The sequence below is a fragment of the Myotis yumanensis genome, unplaced genomic scaffold (genome assembly GCF_028538775.1).
Source record: "Myotis yumanensis isolate MYYU_CA2020_CCGP unplaced genomic scaffold, mMyoYum1.0.hap1 SCAF_2, whole genome shotgun sequence".
Taxonomy (NCBI): Eukaryota; Metazoa; Chordata; class Mammalia; order Chiroptera; family Vespertilionidae; genus Myotis; species Myotis yumanensis.
The window spans coordinates 186414407-186430225 of NW_027223753.1; the positions used below are offsets into that span (position 1 = coordinate 186414407).

The following is a 15819-nucleotide window of genomic DNA, read 5'->3' on the forward strand; positions in this document are numbered from 1 at the left end:
AAGGGCAATTTAGGTTTTAACAAGCCCCACCCCACCCCCATGTGATTTTGATGTATGCTTAAATCTGAGAGCCACTCATCTGGAGAGAAGAATAAGAAGATAATAACAAGCAAGGCAGATTACTTAATTACAAAACTCCCTGTTTTTCAAAATAAATGTTTGCTTATATGAAATACATCCATCCCACAACACCAAATTGGCTTATAAAGTCTTTAACGATATTATAGAATAAATATCCCACCTCTAAACCTCTGAGTCTCAAAAAATGTCAGATTTTTCCTCTTAATCTCTATTCATAGTATAGCTTTTCTGGAGAGAACAGTAGAGATATTTTTAAATGGAGCTTCTTATGAAACATCAGGTAATTTTTTAAAGATTTAGGCTGAGTCATAACTTGATAATCTTCCTGATACATTTTTTACCCAACCCTCTATAAATGAATCTTAATACAGCATCTTGTCACAATGTTTTCCTAAGCTTAGACCTTCAGAAGACACGACTCACAGAGTTAAATGAGGCACAAGTCCCAACAAGATTACCCAGCACTTGTTTCTTTTCTTCAGGAAAGAGAAGTAATCCAACAGCAAATGGTTAATAATCTCAACAAAATGAGCACAAAGCAGCCTTCATTCTCCTTTTCTCTTGGCTGATGCAGTTTTGTGAAGACCACCTCAAAGAGTTGGGCAGAGTCTCGGGGATATGAAAGTAGGAGGGACCAGAGAGAACACTGTGCAATGGGTTTTCAAGGGCGTCTTTCAGGTCAACTCTTCCCTATGGGCCATTATTATGAACCAATTATCTGTTAGACCAGTTTGTGGGCTCCCTTCCCTTGAAGACTGCCAAGTTTTCATCTGAAATGTTTTCAGTCCCTCTGAGGAAAACAAACTCTTGCCTATAGATGTAGAGAACAGATAGAACTTGTGATTTGGACAATGGAGCCCATATATCCTGTACTAAAACATAAATATTCCAAAGAGAAGACACCACCTATGGTCTTTGAGCTATCATCTGAAATCTTATTGGAAATTGACCAAAGCAGCCATTGTGATGAGGAGAACAGGAGGAAAAGAAGGGGGCCATGAATTGGGAATTGAGAGGACATGGAAATAAACAAATTCCTGATGAGCTGTTCCATACATAAGTTTGAAATTCTCCTTGTAGGCAGAGGAGAAAACCACTGGCATCTTCAACATTAGAAGAGTAAGAAAAATCATGAAGGCCAGGCTGAGGATGGCAACAGGGCCAGTGGGATTCCAAGAAGGAGGGAATGTGGCAGTGGATCCTGCTGTAGTCAAGTATGCCTGCTGCAGAGGGGCTGTGCAGGACAGGGAGACACACAGGGAGGAAGGGGCGGGGTGATGAACCCAGGGGCACCTGAGAATGAAGGGAGAGAGGGCCGTCGCAGAGATGGAAGGCCCTGTCGTGGGCATGTGCAGTGCACCTGGAACAGACTTAGAGCCATGAAAGCGGAGGCTGGGCTTCCTTCCCTCCGCATTATGTGTATGTGTGAGATTCATTCACGTCGTTGCCTATAGTTTTAGTTCAGTGGTTCTCAACCTTCCTAATGCCGCGCCCCTTTAATACAGTTCCTCATGTTGTGGTGACCCCAACCATAAAATTATTTTCGTTGCTACTTCATAACTGTAATTTTGCTACTGTTATGAATCATAATGTAAATATCTGATATGCAGGATGTATTTTCATTGTTACAAATTGAACATAATTAAAGCATAGTGATTAATCACAAAAACAATATTTAATTATATATGTGTTTTCCGATGGTCTTAGGCGACTCCTGTGAAAGGGTCATTCGACCCCCAAAGGGGTCGCGACCCACAGGTTGAGAACCGCTGTTTTACTTTGTTCATTCTCCTTGCCATCTAGCCTTGCTCTGTGGTAATACAACCCAAGGGATTTATCCATTGTGCCCATGGACATTTAGCGTGTTTCCAGTTTGGGGCTATTAGGAATAGAACCTCTATGAACATTCCTGGACATGCATGTGGTGGTCACATGGACACATTTCCCTTGGGTTTCTGTTGAGTTAGAAGAAGAACTGCTGGCTTGGATCATTAAATTTTTTTAATGATCCAAGATTCTGTTTTGGTGGTGATAGGGTCCAAAACTGCATTCCTAACTAGTTCCCAGGTGATGCTGACGCTGCTGGTCGGGTGGGGGTGGTGGGGGAGACACACTTTAAGAACTACTGTTCTAGATCATTTAAAATATTTTTTTAATATTCTTTAATAAAAGGCATTCTGTCTCATGGCCATTCTACCCTTCAAATAAAATAAGCGTTCCCAGCTCCATTTTGCAGATGGGAACCTGAGACCTAAAGTAGTGTGGCTTGGTGTCAGTTTAGATTAGTTTCAGGGCCAGGGAGAGAATCTTTGCAGCCTAAGCCTGCTCTTCCTGGCCACTCCATAGTAAACCTTATTGCTATTACAGTCAACAGGACTTGTGTAAAAAATAACCAGCAACGTGGGAGTTGGAGACTGCGCTGGATGGGAGGACACCTCCGTACCATCCAGTCTTCATTTCTGCATTGGCAAATGTGTTTGGAAAGTTGATCCCAGAGTCATAAAAATAAAAAGGCCTCCGGGCAAAACAAAGTGCCCCAGTTATCTGCAGCGGGCAGGGCTTCCTGATGGAAAGTGCTCCCCAGGAAGAGGCCACTCCACCCAGCCGAGGTCAGGTGGCCCACCTCGTCCCGCCCTGACATGGAGCTCTGAGCAGAAGACAGGCAGCTCCCGGGGGACTCCAGAGGTCGGGGACTGCTCCCCGGCCTGAGTTTGTGCCTGCAGAATTGGAAACCTGCTGTTATCCATCTGCAGGTGCCCCAGTCTCTTCTCAGAGTTAAGTTTTTGTTCTAGGTTTTCTCCCAGATGATCCAGAGGACCCTTCCTCCCACCCCTCTCCCTTGTAGATTTGGGGTCATTTGCTTAATGATCACAGAGCAAATCTACACAAGTAGACACGGAGGCATATTGCCTGCTCATACTGAGGTGCCCCGGCAACTGAGGGCAGACTTGGCATTTCTAAACCTTCCATTTAGGTGGGATGGGAACAGCACCCTCTCTGGATTCAAGAGATGTGAGTTCTGGTGCCGTTTTGATCACTGATGGACTATGCAGTTCCTAGCTTCTCAGGGATGATGAACAAGAAAATGCTTTTTTATAAAGGGCTTGACGATCACAGAGTGTCCTACTACATAAAGCCCTTTCAATTGCTGAAGGCAAGGTCCTTCCTCCATCTAGCCCCAACTTCTCCTGGGCACACTTTCCACCAGGGACCTCTGTCTAGAAAAGAAGCCAGAGCCTCCCTTTGAATAGTTCCCTTCACTGCAAACAGCCTTTCACAGACTGACAGCCATTACCTTTGACCAGAGCTGGCCTGCAGCCCGCGTGTCCCAGCACAGCCATGCCTGTTGTTAAAATACTGACCCACTTCTGCTGCTAACTAGTCTCTGCCTTGAGTGCCCCTCCCACCAGGACCCACCAACTAAACATTAGCTCCTGTCCCGCAGGGGAGCCTCCAGGGCCCATTTTTTTCTTTGTTTTTGTTTTTGTTTGTTTGTTTTGTTTGTTGTGTTGTGTTGTACTGCAGCATAAATATTGATTCCCTTCTGATTTTCAGTATCACACCTGCCTGTCACTTATTATAGATATAAGATATGTAACTATGAAGCAGTGGATCAAAGTTTTTAAGGAATGGCAGAATTAAAGATGCAAATAGAATAAATAATAGTATTTATCAATTAGCCATCGTATTCTCGAGGCTTGATTCCAAATGACTTCAGGCTTATGCCCAAATCAAATCCACTCTCAAAAATAAAACCTTGCCATCTTTAAGTGTTTACAAAACAATATAATACCAGTCCCGGTGACAACCTAAATAGCAGTGCCCAAAACTATTTCACCAATGACAGCATCACTGAAAAAACTATATGGTCTCATGAGGTGAAGAGTTTCCCCCACGTATGTAATAATTCGGGGAAATTATTACTAGTAGATATCAGATGATATTAAAAATTATTAGTTTTTAGTTATTTTATTTTTTCCATCACCATTTATCTGCTCTATGCCCTCCTCCACCTCCACCCACCCCTGTCCCCACTCACTATTGTCCATGTCCATGTGTTCTCTCTCTTTTTTTAGTTTTTAAATGTGTAATGATACTAAGTTAAATTTTTAAAGGAGTCTGTTTTAGAAATATATACATAGGATGAAAGGGATTTGTCTCAAAATAATCTAAAGAGAAGGAATCAGGAGAGTGGGTGTCGGGGGGAGCTAGTGATGTGTCCCTGGGGTTCTTTATGCTTTTCTCTCCACTTTTACATATGTTCAAAAAAATCTTCAAAATAAAAAATTAAGCAGAAACTTTTTCAACCAGTGTATACTTCAAAGCCACCCCTGGTGGATGGACGCACCCTGGACTAGGGCATGGAGAGACGCAGAGGATTCGCAGTCTGACCATTAACTGTGTGGCTGTGGACAATCCTTTCTCTGTCCTGTGCCCAATTTCTTGTCAGTGAAATGCACATAACCATAACCTTACACACACACACACACACACACACACACACACACACACATTCTCAAACAAGCTAGGAGGAGTCTAAACAAGGTAACATTTGTATAATCTTTTGAGCTCCTTGAGATAAAGGTGCCACATCCTTTAAGATCTCAGCACCCAGAGCTGTTGTGCGAAGTTTAGTTAAGATGATTCAGGTTTCCCAGAATCCCCGGAGATTTTTCAGAAACTACCTCATGCTGAGTTCTCTAAGCCAAGTGAAAGAAGGAGCAGAAACAAAACCCCCTGCTTCCACACAGGAGGCTTTTAGCAGCTCTGTTTACTCCTCCGACACAAAGCCTTTGTTTCTGTGTGACAGATGGTGCTCCATGTTCCTCTCCTCTCCTCTTCTCTCTCTCTCTCCTCCCTCCCTCACTTCATTGGTTCCCTTCTGTTTCTTTGTCCCCCTCCACTTTTTCTTTTCTCTGATCCTTCTTTGCTTCCTACCACTCTTCCTGAATTGGCTCAAGGGTCGGCAAGAGGGATAAAGGCAAACAGAGAGCCAGGACTTGGAGAATACCTACTATTTATTCCGTCGGGCTGCACGCACAGTTGCTTCTTGGTTTACAGCACTCATATTTGAAATGTGTTTTTGAAGGCAGAGTGATACACCTTTGAAACTGTAGGGGGCTCAGAGCCCATAAATATTTATGTGGCAGGTCTCCTTGGTTTGCATTCCCAAAGTAATCATAGTCAACATATTCTCTCTCTCTCACACACACACACACACACACACACACACACGTTCCTTCCGGGTCCAGCCACTCCCAAAGAACAAATGTAGACCTAACCTCTTACTGAATAGTCACTGTAATAAGCATAGTCTGTAAACCAGCCAGGGGAGAGGAGGTGTGAAGGACTGGACATGAAAGAGCCTTTTCTAGATCCATATGGAATGCGGGTTCTGCTCCTCTGAAACCTAAGGAAGTGATGTAGCCTTTCCCAGCCTCTGTGTCTTCTGTAAAATGAAGGTATCCAGATAAATGAATGACCTATAGGCTCTGAATATCTATGATTCTATGAGCACTTCACATCCATAAATATCAATCTACCTGGCACCCCAATACCTGCTGAAGGTAGGGGATGACCTGTCAAAGTAGATGTCAAACCAGTGCTTGAATGAGGTGATGGGTGGCAGAGAAGTTAGGGGCAATGGGAAAAGGAAAAATGGCACTGAGTTCAGGAGGGACGTGAATAAGGTCAGAGAAGGGGATCAGAGAGTATGATATAATAGATACCAAATGGGAGTAGGAGGCAAGATTTGGCACCTGCCTGGATATCTAGGGAAAAAGATAGCAAAAAAGCAAAATTAAGTGAGAGGAAGAGATTATCTGCTAATTCCACTTAGTCTCCTGAATTTTATTCTCAGGTCTTAGGCATGCTTCCACCAGAGGCGTTCTCCAAGAAGCGGCATACTGGCCCTTTTAGAAGAGGTCTTAATTTAGCGCCTCATGCTACATAGGATAATGACTACCCCCCATGGTCACTCCCACCCCCAGACAAGAAAGGAAAAATCCCTTCTCAGAAAAATAAAGTCACTATTTGAGAAGTAATAGCTACATCTGCAAATGATTAACTCAAGGATTTATTACCAATTAGGACTATAAATCTCTGCTTACTTTGGCTGCTGAAAAGTTGATTTCATGGGGGGCTGAGGGTGCGGTGATTTGAGACAAGGAAGAAGAAATCCAAGCTTAAATAGACACACTTCAAATTCAAAAGGGAGCAGGGTTTTCTCAAGCACCAGAGCGGAAAGCAGGCTTGACCTCGCTATTCTAAGCAAAGAGCCCAGCAGATGCCTGCAGGGTTAGCAAAGCCAAAGGGACTAGTGCCACTTAGAAGAGGGTGTGGGGGGGCCTGGAAGGGGGTTGCATAACCGAGAGGCCCCCCAATGGGCAGGCCATAATATGGCCAGAGTCAGCGGTGGAATATGTGCATCAGGAGTTCTGTGTTCCTCATCTCAGGGGTTCTCAGACTTGGCTGACCATTGGAATCACCTGTGGAGCTTTAAAAACCATACCTATGCTTGGGTCACACTGCAGCTCAATTAAATCAGGTATCAGTGGGGCTTAGATATCAAAGTGGTTCAAAAACTTCCCAGGTGACCCTCGGGTGCAGCCTCGGTTGAAAACTACTGCTGAACTGGAGTCATACCCACAGCAACCCCATTTTATAGGTACAATGCTCTCATGGTTTACAGAAGATAAAACTGAGACACCAAGAGGCTACGTAATTACACAGTGAATAGTGGTGGAGGCAGGATTTGAACCCACAGCTCACTCTCTTAATCATCATGCCCTATGGCAGTGATGGTGAACCTTTTGAGCTCGGCGTGTCAGGATTTTGAAAAACCCTAACTTAACTCTGGTGCCGTGTCACATATAGAAATTTTTTGATATTTGCAATCATAGTAAAACAAAGACTTATATTTTTTATATTTATTTTATATATTTAAATGCCATTTAACAAAGAAAAATCAACCAAAAAAATGAGTTCGCGTATCATAGGTTCACCATCACTGCCCTATGGTCTCCCATGGCTATAGTTCTCCGTTTTCGAGATAGAAAATGGGACTCTCAAATTATTTTTAGATATTGTATCAAATAATTCTAATAGAAATGAAACATGGGCCCATATTAATGCTACAAATTGATTAGAGAGATAAGTGTCTTTCCTTTGCTTGGAGTGACATCAAAACAAGGAATTGCACTGGGTATGTCATGTTTATTAGGAATCCTCCTTCATTCATTCCACAGACATTAAGTGCCAGTTTTCTGCAGAGTCTATAAAATAGAACCTCTCTGTGCAGATAATCAATCGCACAATAGCTGTTCTAAGGGCCATAACAGTGGCATGCACTAGGCGCTCTGGGAGGCCACAGAAGGGAGTGGGCAGCTCTGTGTGGCAGTAACGTATTGTGCTGTCAGTGAGTGAAATATGCCAAGGGACGACATACGCATGTTGCTAAGTGGCGAAATAAAAGATGGAGGCCTGGGATAATAAAATGTCAGAATGTTGGGAATGCACTGTTTCTAATCCATAAATATTTAACCCAAGGTTAAAAAAATGCAGATTCCTGGCTGGCACCTACACGAATGTTGTGAGCTGATTGTCAACAGGGGAGGTGGGGGCTGGGGTGACCTAGAGAACCCACATCTTGTGTAAGGAGTTAGCTAGTTCTCACCTCCAGCCCTAAGTTGCCATACAGGAATATGGGTGCAGTGTTGTCAGACTTTTTTAGGGGAAGCTGTAAATATGGGTTGCCTAATGCCCAGTCTCCCAATTGGTAATGGCCTTTCATTCTAGTCTCTTCCAAACTCAGTGTAGACCAAAGAAAACACACCGACCACCAGCCCTGCTTGCACCTTGGAGAGTCATCTCCCACTCCTCCCATGGATCCCAAAGCAGCTGCCTGGGCCTTTCTTTCACCTGTGCCTTTCCCTCCTGCAGGAATGCTCATTTATTTTGGGTACGGCATCTGGAACAGCACCCTGGAAATCAGCGCCCGCGAGGAGGCCCTGCACCAAAGCACGTACCAGAGCTACGACGTGGACGACCCTTTCTCCGTGGAGGAGGGCTTCTCCTATGCCACCGAGGGCGAGAGCCAGGAGAACTGGGGCGGGCCGTCGGAAGACAAAGGCTTCTATTACCAACAGATGTCAGATGCCACGGCCAGCCCCCGGACAAGTAGCAAAGCGAAGAGCAAAAGCAAACACAAACAGAACTCGGAGGCCCTGATTGCGAACGATGAGTTAGATTACTCTCCAGAGTAGTAGTAAACAACACAAGGAATACATAGAAATGGTGGTGATGTATTTTCAGTAACTTAACCTGTGGGCTAGAAGGTGAAAACGTTTTTGCCTCTCATTTCACAAGTCCAGCCTTCCCCAAAGTCAGTCCCCAGTCATAGCCTGTCATTTACTACTTTTGCTCTTCAGGATAGTTCTGTTGAAGAGACTGGTCCCCTTATAGAAAAAAATATTTTTTAAAAAACTAAACAAAAGCTACAAGAAATTCTAACTTAGATACAACCATCAGAGCTGATGGCAGCAAATGTTTCCCAGGCCTTTGCTCTGCTGGTTGAATCGTTTTGCTTCTTATGGAGACCCCAAGAAGCAAGGAGAAAATTTCTTGGACCACACTGAGGCTGCAGCTCCTTGTGGAGATGTGCCAAAGCCGGTGGGAGTGGGCACAAGGCAGCATTTCTACCACCTGAGACCACAAGGGCAAAGCTCTGTGCTCAGCATACGGGCTGAGGGCGGCTCCCCCAGGCCTGGGTGGGCAGGTGGCATTGGCACTTCCTCAGCAAGCAGCATTTTGTCCTGAAATCTCACAAAAACACATTCATGGAAAAGACACATGCTTCTTGTTATTCACCAACGTTCTCACGGTCTCCAAAATATAACTTTAGGATCCCCCGAAAGGTCAGGGACTCTGAAACCATTTCCCCAAAGGTTTCAGATTCGCCACAAAGCAGTCGTGCAGGCCCAGTAATGGGGTGAGGAGCACCATCGAAGCTCCACGTAAATGCCCACAAAACATTAAATAACGTCTCTTGCTGCGAAGGCCAGGGGGTGTGGGCAGAAATGAACTCCCTGTCAAGCCTTCTCTTGTAGCCGATTCTAAGCTCCTGCTGATAGAATGGAAGGGGGCAAAGGTGGGGCATGATTTCATGGCACTAATATGCCTTGAAGAAGGAGGCTGTTTGTTTTATAATCAGATAAAAACCTTTACAAGGAGAAGTGACCCAGCCACTGAGATCACATTGCAAATTCTATTTCAGATTTCTAAAATTATAAATTCTGTCGTGTGTTGGTTGTTGTTTTTTTTTTTTTAAAAGATATGCCACCATTTGATTGGTGGGTGCTGCTCTGAAAACAAAAATGTTGAAGCACGGCTTCTTAGGTAATTGCATTCCATGAGATCACATTTCACTTCTGAACCTTATTCTTCTGGGGTAGCTCACTTTTAGACATGTGGTTTTTCTCCCTGTTATTTCCCAGAGCGATTTCACTGAAGCCCAGAGAAATAGCTACCTGGTAAGGTCTAAATCTGGGCCTTAGGAGGTGCTCTTGAAGGAATTCCTCTGAAACAAGCTGGAGGAGACAACCTGCAACAGGGAAAGGCTCATGGTCTATTTACTGCTCTTGGGTTGCAGGGATTCCAACACTGCATGGAGATATGTGCACATGTATGTGAAGGCACGGGGCTTGGGTTAAGCTAAAATCTCTGTGAGAATTTCTGAAAATGGGGCAAAATAGCAAATTCCTTATTCTCTCTCTCCTGGATCTAGTGTTAAGCCAAAAGTTTTCCAGAACACATCAACAAATGTTTAAATCTATTCTTTCTTACAGGTTGAGGGTGGTGCCATCTTGGCACACTGTAGGACTATGGACAGGAAGCAGAAGTCCATTTTTTCACTCAACAAGTCGTGATTGAGACTGTACCACGTGATAAGTGATAGGAATGCAGAAAAGAGTGACACGTGCCCTTGGAGGCTCTCAGCCCAGGGAAAGAGCAGCACTGCAGCCTGATAGTTGTAAATAAAATAGCTGAACATCAAAGTCCCCATGGCTGACGCACTGGGCTTTAACATAGCATTTTTAAAAGGTCAATTGAAACTATAGTTTTTTGTGTGGATTTTTTTTGTTTCTTTTTTTTATTGTCTAAAGTTTTACATATGTCTCCTTTTCCCCCAACTGACCCCCCAACCTTAGCCATTCCCACCCCAGGGAAGCCCCCACCGCCCCATTCTGTGTCCATTGGTTATTATAATACGCATGCATACAAGTCCTTTGGTTGCTCTCTAACCCCCCTTCCCCTACCATTTGTCTCTAGATAGATCTATTCTTGTTTGAAACTATAGTTTTAATCTGCTTTTAAATAGATTGCATATCATACCCATAGCCAACATGTCATTTAAATTCAAATAACTACTATTTTCTAGACCTTCTTTTTCATTCTTTTATATTAATTGTTTATAGCTCAAGTTTTCTGAGGCCATTTGTCATTTAACTGTAATGCTTAGCAATGCTGTTGTTGTTTGTTTGTTTTTCTCCCCTAACCTCAACCATAAAGATACAGTACCTGGTCTGTGAAGTAGATCCTTGGGCATTAATTGTAATCTAATCATCAGCAATTTTTGTGAAAATGCAGTTTTGAACTAGTTTTAGAATTCAACAAATCTACCTAGTTTAAATAAAATCTGGTTAAGCTTGGGATATATCCAGGTAGGTAGGGTGGGGCTGTATTCATTATAAATGTTCAAAGAGAAATATGAATGCAAAATAACAAAATCTTAATGTGGGTGAAAGAGCTTCCTTTTACTAGAGAGGTTTTAGGTATTAAAGTCATAATAGTCTGGTGGCCGCTGTAAGCAATTTCTGGGGCATGAGGAGAGCAAGCTTTGGAAATACCATTGGCATTGATTTCATGAAGATCCTATGAACTACTTCATTTCAGAAGTCACTTCTCCCAAGTAATATCTCTATAATTTTTTTAAGCTTTGATCTCTTTATTTCTCTAAAACTGATTAGTCATCTTCCTAGCAAACTTGGTTTTTTAAAATTAGTCAATATGATAGAAAAAGGTTTTTATAAGGTAAATAGACCTATTTTTCCTCATGTTCCCCACCTCTCCTGAAACAGTCCCAGATTTCACAATGCAGTTTTCGAATATCATCAATCACTAGGATGATTTTACTAGTGTTTCCTGACAATTTTCTTAAGACCACATTTGTGAAACCACATTAAAAGTAAGATCGCCTTATAAATAATTACCATAGAAATGTAGCCCCTTTGAAAGGAGTCCAAGGAGGACCTACATTTTATTAAATTCTTCTCTGCAGCAAGAGCTCTTCCAGTGAGGTTACATCATGTGGATTGGTGGTTTGGAGCCAATTATTTGGTTTTTTAAGTTGTTGTTGATTTATTGGTACTCTGCTTCATTTCAAAAGGATTCGAGGTGGCTATTAAGTTACATATAATACCCCAAATAATTAAGTAGAGAGCTGTGGGCAAACAAAAAGGATAAAATAAAGCTAGAAGTGTGGTAAGTACTCAAATGCAGAAACTTGATATGCAATGCTAATTGCCAATGAGGGGCAACTTGAAAAATAATGCGATTGTTGGTAATGACAGGAGTACAAATAAGAACAAATCTTCCTCTATAAGGGCAGATTGTAATAATCTAAGCATAGATTAGTAAAACCCACAGATAAGTTTCAGGCCTGGATTTTACTAGGTACCTGTGCCTGGCACATAGTGGATGTTCCATAAATATCTGGATGGATGGATGGATGGATGGATGTGTGAAGAATGAAAGGAAAATAAAATATAATTTATTCAACAGGTTTTTATGGAGTGCTTATTATGTGCTATGGCATATGAAATAGGGGAAATAAGATATATAAATAAAGAACAATCATGAAAATGACAGGTAAGATGAGGAAGTTATGATGTTCAGTGAGGGTTCAAATATGGAAAAGACCTCCTTCCATTGAAAAGATCATAGAGAATGCAGCCCTTGGGTTGAGCCTTGTGGAATGGACAGAATTTTACAGGTAGGAATGGGGGAGAGGCTTGCTGAGTGGAAGATCAGCATGAGTAAGATGTAGAATGTGGCTGATAGCTGTCTCCTGACTAATAATTTGTATTGTGCCTCCTTCAAGGAAAAGCAAGAAGCTAGTTTGGCAGGAGCTTATGAATTATGCATGGTTTATGTATGTAACAGTAAGAAATTTGAGAAGGCAGGTTAGGGCTCACCCACAGATAGACGTGCGAGTGGAACTGAGCTGGCTGGCTCTCCTTGGGTGGGGAGGCACTGGGGAAATGATGAAAGTATGAATCAGGGAACGTTGGACTTTAAGAAGCTGGGGCAGTGACTTCCTCTGCCTATGCAAGGAGCTAGCAAGTCACATAGACACTCCAAGTTGATTTACCATATTAAACAGAACAAATATCCATACTGAAGGCAATATATGGTTCTTCCTTTGATCATTAACCTAACATTTAACGTATGGACAGATAAGACAAAGTAATATGCAGCCACTTTAAAATTCTCAACAATAGAATTTAAACAACCAAACCTGGTAAGTTTTTATTTCTATCTGAGCTACACAGTAAAACCTCAGCTCAAGACTTTACTTAGCTTGAGCACAAGGAGTTTGAGAATCAGCCTAAAATAGTAGATGAAATTGCTGTTGCCTTTCCCAGGAGGTTTTACCAGGTCCAGAGATGTCAGTGGAAGCCCACTGAGGGTCAACCACACGTTCCTCAGATTAGAATGTCTTGGTGGGTGGGGATGTCAGAAATCAGGAAATGTGTTTGAAGCTAGAGATGGGGTCAGCTTACCAAGTCCAGGCAGCAGTTAATGGTCCACTCTTGGATTTAAGCCTTCAGGTTAGTGAGCAATCCACAGATGGCCTTCATTTCTCACGCTGGGGCAGAGGGAGGTGCAAACGAAACACATAATCCGAAGCTGGTCAACTGGGGCTGCATGACAGCACTCCATTGTCATGCCATTTGGAACAAGACTAGTCAAGGAAGGTGTTTCTATCCAAAACTTTTACTAAGACTAGGTTACTCTTGTGTGCAAGTACCTCCCTGATGCTGAAGACCTGTTTGTCTATGGGGTGGCAAGGGGGGGGGAGGGGGGGGCACTGCTGAAGGTCCCAAGAGAGAAAGGTGCCTCCTGGTCAGCAGTGATGTCCGGCCCTGAGACAGCCAATATTTGTAATTAAACAGTGCGCAAGCGCAGAAACAGCATCCCAGACACCGGCCCCACCACAAGCAGGAGCCAGGATGCTGTTTCACCTGGAGTTTACTTCATGTTTTTCCGTTGGAATGGTGATGGGTAGCACAAAGCCTCTTTCATGTACATAACTGTTATTCCTGTGTCTACTTGTATTTTCTCTAAGACTTTACAAGAGAGGCTGTTGTGATCGCTTTTCCTCCTTAAGAGCAACTTCCTGTCTAAAATGCTTTCCTCTTCTTGTTGAGCTTAAGTCGTACATGCATCACTCTGAAACACCTAAGCTGTTGCCTTTTGCCAAAATTACTTCTCCAAGAAAAAGACATTCTTTTTTTAGGATTTAAAACCCAAAAGGGATTAGTGGATGTTTTGAAGTCTTTCAAAAATGAACCTATGTCCTGCACTATCAACTAAAATAGTGTTAGAAATCATTACACAGTATTCTACATGCATGGGATTGCAACATTCATATTGAGCTTTCACAAAGACAGCTTTGGGCTAGAAGTCTTCTGAAAGCAGGTAGCTCTAATTTCTTACTCTTTAAGAACATTCAAGTGCATTTAGGTACAAAAAGAAAAGACAATGGCTTTGTATTCAAACTAGGAAATGGAGGCAGTGAGGATTTTTTCATGAGGGACTTCCTCTGTGCTTTTTTTTTTTTCTATTATGTGTTCCTGACATTGACTTGGTGACATTGGCTCAGAGGAATTGTGGGTGATGTAAATTTCTCAGGAAGTGCAGAGTAAGAAGGATTGTGTTCCGTCCAATATTGGAATGAGGGACGGCTCCTTACCCATCTCCTCCTGACTGGTCTGGCAGTTGTGATGCACTTGTCTCACTCACACTCCCAAAGGCAAAAGTCTATACAGGAAATCATAAACCCCCACTTTCCAAAACAAACACACTGTTAATGCTATGGTGGCACATAAATACCTCAACTGCCTGGGCTAACAGAAGGGGCTGCAGGTTTTGAAGAGAGCCTGTGTTGTTCTCATCCCACAAAGTTACACCGTCTGACAACAGGACTCGACCTTCTAGCTTTTTCTCACTGTGGAAAAGAAAGGTTACTGTTTAATTCATACCCAAAGTTATAAGTACAGCCTGTAAATTTTACTAACTTGTTTCATTTTTTGTTTGGTCCTTGAGAAGTACAACTTGCTTTTTGCAGCTGGTAATTTCTGGTGTTGTTCTTTGATATATCTTTGATATATATATACATGTATATATATACATATATATACATATATATACACATATATATGTATATATATCATTGCTGTATTTGTTAAAGTTTGTTTGTTTTGTGGTTTTTAATTCCCATTGGTGCACTGTACAATGGGGTGTTGTAGTGTATCATGAAGAAAGAATAATATGCAGATATGTTATGGAGTATATTTTATTTTGAAATTGACTGTGGTGTTGACAATATATTGATATGTCAAGATACTAAGGGAAAATTCTAAATTTACCAAAATGTGTATATTTTAATAAATGCATAAAGCTTTATTGTGTGCCTTTAAGTTTAAAAATGGGTTTATAAAAAAAAGTGAGAAACAAAAGTGTCTTACTATAAAATATCCACAGTAATGTAAAGCTTTTACCCAGGAAACCACCAAAAGAAAAAAAGAAAAGAAAAAGAAGCTTTCCCATATTTTGTTAACCTTAACCAGTTCCAGAAGTCTGGTATATTCTTTCCATTCTAAAATGGAGATGAATAAGTGAATCTTGCCTTAAATGTTTCAATCAATTGTCCATTGTAGAAAAGCCAGATAAATGAGCTCTATTTTATTTTATTGGTTTGAAACTAATTGCATTATTGTGGAAAATTTGTTTTCAGAATAAAAATATTTTAAAAACTACCGACTATTAAAAATATTTTAAAAGCTAACCGACTATTAAAATTTAAATTTAAAGAAAGTCAGTGCCAACCTACATTTTTAAATTCCCTTTACTTCCACGAGGAGAACATGAAATGATTCAGTCTCCATCTTACCAGTTTCTTCAAACATGGTGCAGGGCTCTATCTGGACCCGGCTCACTGCGCTGCCTCCTGAGTTACCCCATTCTCAGTGCTCACTCCTATCACAGCCACACACACACACACACACACCCTCCAGCCTCAGCCCCACAGAGCATTCAGTTCCATTGCCCCCATCCAATTTAAGGACAAATTGGAAAAACAGTACCTGCCTCCAATCCCAAACCCAATTGTAATAGCTTAGTGGCGGGTTAATCTATTTTATTTTTGATAGTACAGGCAGTGACACCTGGAGAAAAGGAGAGTGGTTAGCAGGGTCACATATTTTCTACACTGCATGAGATGTCTCCCATGTCTTTATTTTCTGCAAACTCAGGATCTCCCTTGCAGAAGTTCACCTGCCTAGGTGGCAGTGGAAACAAACGTCAAATGTATTCATTTATGGAATCGTGGGTGTCTTCCTGTTTAGTTTTTTTAGTTGATTGAGTCTCTTTGGGATAAAGGCTAAGTCTTTGGAT

The 15819-nt window shown here is 42.0% G+C and overlaps 1 protein-coding gene across 2 annotated transcripts in view; it reads left to right on the forward strand.

The window, feature by feature from the left end:
• The window catches only part of SLC7A14 (solute carrier family 7 member 14), a 107655-nt gene extending 92826 nt beyond the window's left edge, over nucleotides 1–14829 (forward strand). For both annotated transcript variants that reach the window (XM_070406810.1, XM_070406811.1), the window contains exon 8: nucleotides 8023–14829. In XM_070406810.1, the coding sequence (XP_070262911.1) occupies nucleotides 8023–8345 (323 nt within the window). In that variant the 3' untranslated portion in view covers nucleotides 8346–14829. The remainder of the gene's footprint in view (nucleotides 1–8022) is intronic.
• The last annotated feature ends 990 nt before the right edge of the window (nucleotides 14830–15819 follow it).